Source organism: Camellia sinensis, chromosome 8 (genome assembly GCF_055761805.1).
Source record: "Camellia sinensis isolate YWXY chromosome 8, ASM5576180v1, whole genome shotgun sequence".
In the NCBI taxonomy this organism is placed as follows: Eukaryota; Viridiplantae; Streptophyta; class Magnoliopsida; order Ericales; family Theaceae; genus Camellia; species Camellia sinensis.
The window spans coordinates 118989232-118996833 of record NC_138968.1 but is presented as its reverse complement, the minus strand read 5'-3'; the positions used below and the strand labels follow the sequence as shown (position 1 = coordinate 118996833).

General features: G+C 33.9%; 1 protein-coding gene across 1 annotated transcript; it reads right to left on the bottom strand.

The window, feature by feature from the left end:
- Window positions 1-261: 261 nt before the first annotated feature.
- LOC114322072 (calmodulin calcium-dependent NAD kinase-like) lies at window positions 262-6948 on the bottom strand. The gene is made up of 4 exons (XM_082881837.1): window positions 6741-6948; window positions 3071-3341; window positions 2804-2986; window positions 262-2710 (listed from the first exon to the last, which is right to left on the bottom strand). Exons 2-4 carry the CDS (start codon window positions 3081-3083, stop codon window positions 2526-2528), a joined length of 381 nt encoding a protein of 126 aa, XP_082737963.1. The 5' UTR covers window positions 3084-3341; window positions 6741-6948; the 3' UTR covers window positions 262-2525.
- Between the last annotated feature and the right edge of the window lie 654 nt (window positions 6949-7602).

Here is a 7602-nt window from a genome sequence, read left to right as displayed (position 1 = left end):
CATAAGCAACTCAAGCTCTCCACCCCATACATAAGGTTTTCGAATTCTTTCCACATACGCATCAAAAGCTCTTTCAATGAACCTAAAACCCATGAAGAGAATAAATAAACACTTGCATTCCAATTTAACCATGTGCAATAATACTACCTATACACTTATCAAAAAGCTCACCATTCAGTCTCTTTCAGCCTCGTTAAGACTCATTCACAACCTACAAATCACACTAACTAATGTACTTCAAAAAAAATAAAAATCAAGTTAAACCATACATACTGTTTTCAATGTGTTTGATGGAGGAAGTTTGAATTGCAGCAAAAGAAAAGGTTGTACACAACAAAATTATCAATCTGAAGGGAAAAGGTTGATTTAAAGGCTTGATTTGAACTCACCTAAAGAAGCAAGCAGCTGGTAGTTACCAGAATCAAGTGGTTTGCCACGACCCCTTTTGGAAGAAGAGTACTCAGAAGAAGAAGGAAAAGGAGGTGAGAAAGAAAAACCTGGTGGTGGTGATGATATAGATGGTAGTCTCAAGTTACCATCTGATTCATACTTTCGTGGCCTCCCTTTCTTCTTCACCAACAAACCACCGCCACCACCACTAACTACACCATCACCACCTGTAGTGGTGATCCGTAGGCTTCTCTCCATGCTCATGTTCATCACGTCAATAACAAATTGTATTAGTATTAAAGTATGAAATAAAAAAAAAATAGAACAAATAAGTCCTAAATGCAGACTTGGACATCAAATCAAAGGGAAAAAAAAAGCCCTATCATTAACTAATGTACTTTAAGATATAAAAAAAAAACGCACCAACAAATAGGAAAAAAAAAATCTAAATCAACAACCAAATTAAACTCACCTTGGTAATGAAAAAAGAAACAAAGAATAACATTCAGATTAAAAAGTAACAAAGAATAACCATCAACTGTGTATTAAGCATGCTAGATGATCTTCAACCATATATGTATTAAGCATACTACACTACCAGTTTTCTGATCATTAAATCAAATCTATATAGATAAATTACAATCAACTACCAGTTTTTCTGATCATCTACTGTAAGGGAATGTGTTTGATGTTTAACCAAATCTATATAAATTCCAGGGCACACATTATAAAAGGTTAAGGAAGAAATTACAAAGCCTTCCATTTTCAAAAAATTTTACTGGGAAAAAAATTACAATGATCATTCTATTTAATCAAAAATAGAACCAGTCAAGTGACAATTTTATCACATCAACACTGCATCACTGGAAAATAAAATGTTAACAGATATAATTTTGACAATGCCCTCAAGAGGGAGGTTTTGACCAAACCCTGTATCACTGGAAAATACAATGTTATCTAAAAAAAAATTAACAAACTAAAAAAATTGTGGGAGTTTCACAAACTTAAAAAATTTAACAAACTCAGAAGCTGTGGGAGTTTCCACTGAAAGTCAAAAAATTGGATTTGATTATATTATGGAAAATACAATGTTATTTGAAAAAAAATTCACAAACTCAAACAATTATGGAAGTTTCACAAACTCAGAAGTTGTGGGAGTTTACAACAGCCAATAAAAAGACTTGAGGGAATAAATAATTTAATTAGTTAGAGTTAGAGGGATTTACCTGTTGCAAAGAATGTAAACACTTTAATGGGAACCTCACAAAAATGAAAAGACATGAAGGAAAAAAAGGTAGGTTTTAGACATCCTTACCTGCATATCTTCAGGCTTATTATCTTCTAAAATCTGTGGGATCAAGAGAATTCAATATTTCAGACTTATGGGATTAGTAAAAACCTTCCCTCAACCCCCAACCAGTTAGTTGAGTTAATTTTTACAATGCCCAAAAAAAAAAAAAAAATACAATGGTCATTCTATTTAACAAAAAACAGAACCAGCCAAGTGACAATTTTATCACATCAACACTGCATTACTGGAAAATACAATGTTATCAGATATAATTTTTACAATGCCCTCAAGTGGGAGGTTTTGACCAATCCCTGTTTTTTTTTGAAAAAAAATTCACAAACTCAAAAGCTGTGGGAGTTTCCAGTGAACTAAAATGTATTAGATTGATTTTAAAAAAACGTAAATGACCCATAAACAAAACCCTAGTATCCAGCAAAAAAAAGTCCTTCAACTTTTTCTTATCAGAATCAATACTCAATACCTGCAATTCACACATTCCCAAAATAAAATAAAAAAAGAAGAAGAAGAGAATGAATGAAAGATTTTCAAGGATAAATGAAAATTCAGCAATTGAAACATCAGAAAGCCCAACCTGAAATGAATCTCCATCATTAAAATAAAAAATTGTAATTTTCTAATTAAATTTTCCAATTACCTAATATTGTTGTTGAAACATTTATAAAAACATACACACATATAGGGGGACCTAATTTAAAATGAATCTCAACTACTCCAATATTTTCTGACTAATTTTTGAAGTAAAGTTTTCGATTCAATATTTTTTCTGACTAATTTTTGAAGTAAAATTTTCGATTACCTGACTGATCATGAGAGAAGCTTGGCTCTAATGAAATGCAAAGTAGGCAAGGATGCACCTATCAAACTCCTCAACCAACTTCACATGTAGCTCATCAACATTTGGCTCATCAGCAAAATACTCATAGATAGTACTTTCACACTCTTTGGATTTTTTGAGGTACTCATATGCTAATTTGCAAAGTTGGGGACATTCACTTCCATCTTCAAATCCTAAACAATAAAACATTTTAGTTGTTGTAAAGTAGAAAAACATTATGAAAAAAAAAAGAAAGAAAAGAAGAATGGAGATGAATAGATTTTTACCAACATGATTGGAGAATCTTTCAAGTTTGGCAACACGGCCAGACTCATTCCTGTCTAACAATGGAACTATGGTTTGATCTTCTAACTGTTTTGGGGGCTTTTGTTGATGGTAGTAGTGAAACGCAGTGGCAGAGATGACTCCAATGGAGGTTGCAGCCAGGATGTGTGCAAGGATATGCCCATCTAAAGATAGAATTTGAGAGAATATTGTTACTACTGCTGCTGCTGCTACTACAATGAGAGAGAGAGAGAGAGAGAGAGTATTACCTTTGAGTTGCATGGCTTTGTTATGCAGAGAAGAGTCACCAGACTTGGAATTGAACTATGCTTAGATTTGAGGAATTGGGATTTGCAGATGAGAACAGAATGAATTTCAATTCATTGGTATATAAGAGGAGTTGATACTACTATTGATATGAGTCAACTACTTTGTTATATATATTTCTAAAAAATGGTGTAGTGCTACCCATCCATAAGAAGAGTCTGGATCCTCTCTAGCCTCTCCCTCCGGGCAACGACTCAGATAGAGCCACGTCACCTATAAAAAAAATAAACGGCTCAGATTTATTTTTTTAAATAAAAATAATACACATTCACTGACACACACTCTCTCTCTCTTCCTCTCGTCCCTTTCTCACTGACACACACACTCACAAAACACACTTCCTCTCTCTATATCACATTTCTAACAACAAAAAAAAAAAAAATATAATTTGTTAAAAAAAAAAAATTTGAGGTCAAATTATACATGCGCCCAAGAGCCCCACACATAAAATAAAATAAAAAAATAAGCCTAAAACTCTACACCACCCACCCACCCACCGATGGTCCTTTCTCGCTCTCTCATTTTCTCATATTTCAAATTTTAAAACACACTCATTCGGTCTCTCTCTTCTCAAAACACACTCATTTATATGAAACCAAATAAAGAATAAAATAACTAAAAACTTGAGCTTTATTGAAGAAAGATTTTCATTTTATGTATGGCAAAGGATCAAAGATTTTTATTTTATATATTTTTTAATTGAATTTTTTTATAGCTTTGTTGCAATTATTGGTAGGGAGAATAGGAGAGTTTCAGAAAGTTTGAGAGAGGTGGTCAATGATGGATGGGATGGGAGTTTCAGACCCTTGCCCTTGGCTCTTCCGTGAGGGTTGTGTGCAACCACATTCGGTAGGCCATGGTCTGGCAATATGCAAGGTACAGAAAAATATGATGCCTCTCATATTTAAATAACATTAATAAGATCAAAAGGTAACAGATTCATATTGCAACTTCCAAATAAATTGAAATAAAGCTTTAATGGATAGAACATTCTAGCTTATGTGTATATGAAATCTCAAGAGCATTATCAGTCAAGACTTCTTAATGACTTTAATAAGGATTTTCTTTTTAACACTGAAGGAGTTAATACTGAATTTCCATGTAGACTATTGGAAGTGCAAGCATCAAGAATTTGAAGTTAATTTCTACTGAAATGAAAATGCCTTTGAGAATATAAGTTGAAGAGTTTTCTTTGCAGTTTTCTATGAGAATATAAGTTAATTTCTACCTCACCACATTTGAACACAAAATAACAACTAACAATTAGTGATTGTCCTTTCTCAATTTTGCAATTGAAGTAAACCACTCCGGAAACAAAGAAACGACCTTGAAGCCCAACAATTCCAATAATCAAAACATCAATGTACAAAGAAACTCTTCAATCCCAATATAAGGAAATTAAACACAAACAAAAATAAAAGAAAATAGTATGATCCATCAATCTAGATATAAAAACCTAAAATCAACTGAATTTTGCAGTTGAAGTATATCACTCCGGAAACAAAGAAACGACCTTGAAGCCTTAAACACAAACAAAAATAAAATAAAATAGTATGATCCATCAATCCAAATATAAAAACCTAAAATCAACCAACAGTGAGAGAGAGAGAGAGAGAGAGAGAGAGAGAGAGAGAGAGAGAAATTAAAAAGTAAAGTGAGGCTATCGATTCAAGAGAAGTTTCATGCAATCAAATAAACACAAATTGAAGACATGTATATATCTGTTGTTTGGTTGACATATTTACTAATACTTTGAAAAGAGGCGGGCTTTCCATAAATCCATCAAATGAAGACATGATGCGAATTCAAGGCAAGGGGGGATTGATGTAACTTACTGTTAAAATAAAATTTCATTCAAGCATTTCATCATACATTTACAATGCAGAGGGAGAAGAAAGTTCACAAATTCAATTCCAAAACAAACACATTAACATAAATGCAACACATCAATAAACACATGAAAACCCAACAAAAAGTATTCTTATCTCAAAATCAAAAGTGAAATAAGCTAAATATTTTACAATTTACAATTACTTATGATGCACAAAGAACAAAGAACAAAGAAAAAAAAATTGAACTCCAAGCATACTTACCTAAACAGAATGAAAAGAACGCTTTAGTTGTGCCCCTCAATGTCCAAAACCAATAAGCCAAAAAAATGCTAGATTTTTAGTTTGATGGGGTAGATTCACCTCTTGAATTATATATGCAATGTAAACTTCTGGTAAATGAAGACATGATGCGAATTCAAGGCAAGGGGGGGATTGATGTAACTTACTGTTAAAATAAAATTTTATTCAAGCATTTCATCATACATTTACACACTACTAAAGAAAGGGCCTTTTGAGTCGGTTTTTTGAGTCGGCAAATTTTACCGTCGCAAAAGGTAGCCTTTTTGAGACGGCACAGAGTTACCAACTCAAATACCAAACCTTTAGCGTCGGCACCGTTGGCCGACACAAAAAATTAATATTTGATAGCATTATTTGAGTCGGTTGAATTTACCGACGCACAAGGTAGACCTTTTGAGTCGGCATAGACCTTTTGCGTCGGCAAATTTGTGCCGACGCAAAAAATTAGACCTTTTTGTGTCGGCAACTGATGCCGTAGCAAAAAAAAAAAAATTTATAGCCAAGATATATATATTTACTTGATTATATTTAATAAATATATTTATTTATACATATACTTTTATATTAATATTGAGTGTATATACTCTAAATAATATATATCTCGTTTAATATTTGAAAGAGGTATGGTGGTGAAGTAAATTTAGTGCGGTGACCTCGGGTCAAGTTGTCCAAATGGTGTGTGTTTGAAACTTGGGAGCCTCAATGAGAAATTATGAGTTAAATTTTTTAAAACATTTAACCACTTTTTGAGTCGGCAATCTACCGTCTCAAAAAATTAAAACTTTTTGCGTCGGCAGATTGCCGACTCAAAAACTTTTTGCGACCCTACCATTTTCGTCCCTTGAGTTGCCGTCGAAACGCCGTCGTAAAAAGTTTTTGCGTCGGCAAATACGCTATTTGCGACGGCACGCTGCCGACTCAAAAGCCCTGTTTTCTAGTAGTGACAATGCAGAGGGAGAAGAAAGTTCACAAATTCAATTCCAGAACAAACACATTAACATAAATGCAACACATCAATAAACACATGAAAACCCAAAAAAAAGTATTCTTATCTCAAAATCAAAAGTGAAATCAGCTAAATATTTTACAATTTACATAAAAGCCCACCCATTCAATTGACAAACATATGCTGATATACATAAAAGCACAAAAGAACCCATGAAAAATACGCAGTAAAATTTATAAGGATTAATGGATAGAACTATAGTATCCAGCAGCGTATCCACCTGATAACAAAGAACATCCACACCACAGAGGAGCAATAAGTCACAAAAAAAAAAAATTTTGAACAAAACTCTACAACAACCACACATTTCAATTTTCTTTTTTTTTTTTCCCTTACAAAAAACCCTAAAAAAAAATCCCAAATTCTACAACAACAACAACAGATTTAACTTTTCTTTTTTTTGCCCCCTTAAAAAAATCCTAAAAAAAAAACTAATTCTACAACAACAACAGATTTCAATTTGTAGTTATATACCTGTAGGTTGGAGTCGGTGGACAGAATCGGGCTGGTCGGAGAGAGAGAGCCGAGAGAAGACAGATCCGTCGACAGAAGAGAGTCCGGCGGGACTGAGAGGCGAGAAGCGAGTCAGGCAAGAGACTCGATCGTCGGAGAGAGAGACTCAACTCGATCGTCGGATGGAGGGAGGCTCGGTCGGTGACAGCCTCGGTCAGGTCGAAGAGAAGGGTTGGGTATCGAAGAGGGAGGGTGGGTATCGAAGGGTTGGGTATCGAAGAGGGAAGGTGGGTATCGAAGGGTTCGAAGGGTCTTCAATGGCTGTGGTGATGAGAGACAATGTGACAGAGAACGTGGGAGAGAGGGAGCTGAAAAGAGAACGTGTTTGGGGACGTGGGAGAGAGGGATAGATGAACTCAAACGGGTGGGAAAATGTATATAGACCGTTGATCTAAACGTATATGAACCCAGGATTCATTTGGGACATTTTCAAAAACCTTTCTACCATATTATATAGATTAATGGTTGGTTTGGGAGGTGGGTTAATTTTTTGACTTTTTAATTTTTTTGACTATTTTAGTTTGGGTTAAAAAATTTAGTTTGGAAAGAATTTTTTAATTTTTTGATTTTTTTGACTTTTTTTGTGAGAGAAGAGTATAATAATTATGAGTTGGATGTGATGTTTTATTTTTTGTGACTAAAATAACATATTTTGTCTTTTGTGGCTAAAATAGCCAAAAAAACCCAATCTACCTCTTCCCAAACGGAGTCTAAGGTTGGTCTAGTCAATTTTGTTTTGGAAAAAATGTTTACTGACCTGAATTTTTGTGGTTCGAATGGTTTGAATGTATTAAAACGATGTCGTTTTACATTTAAAATGATG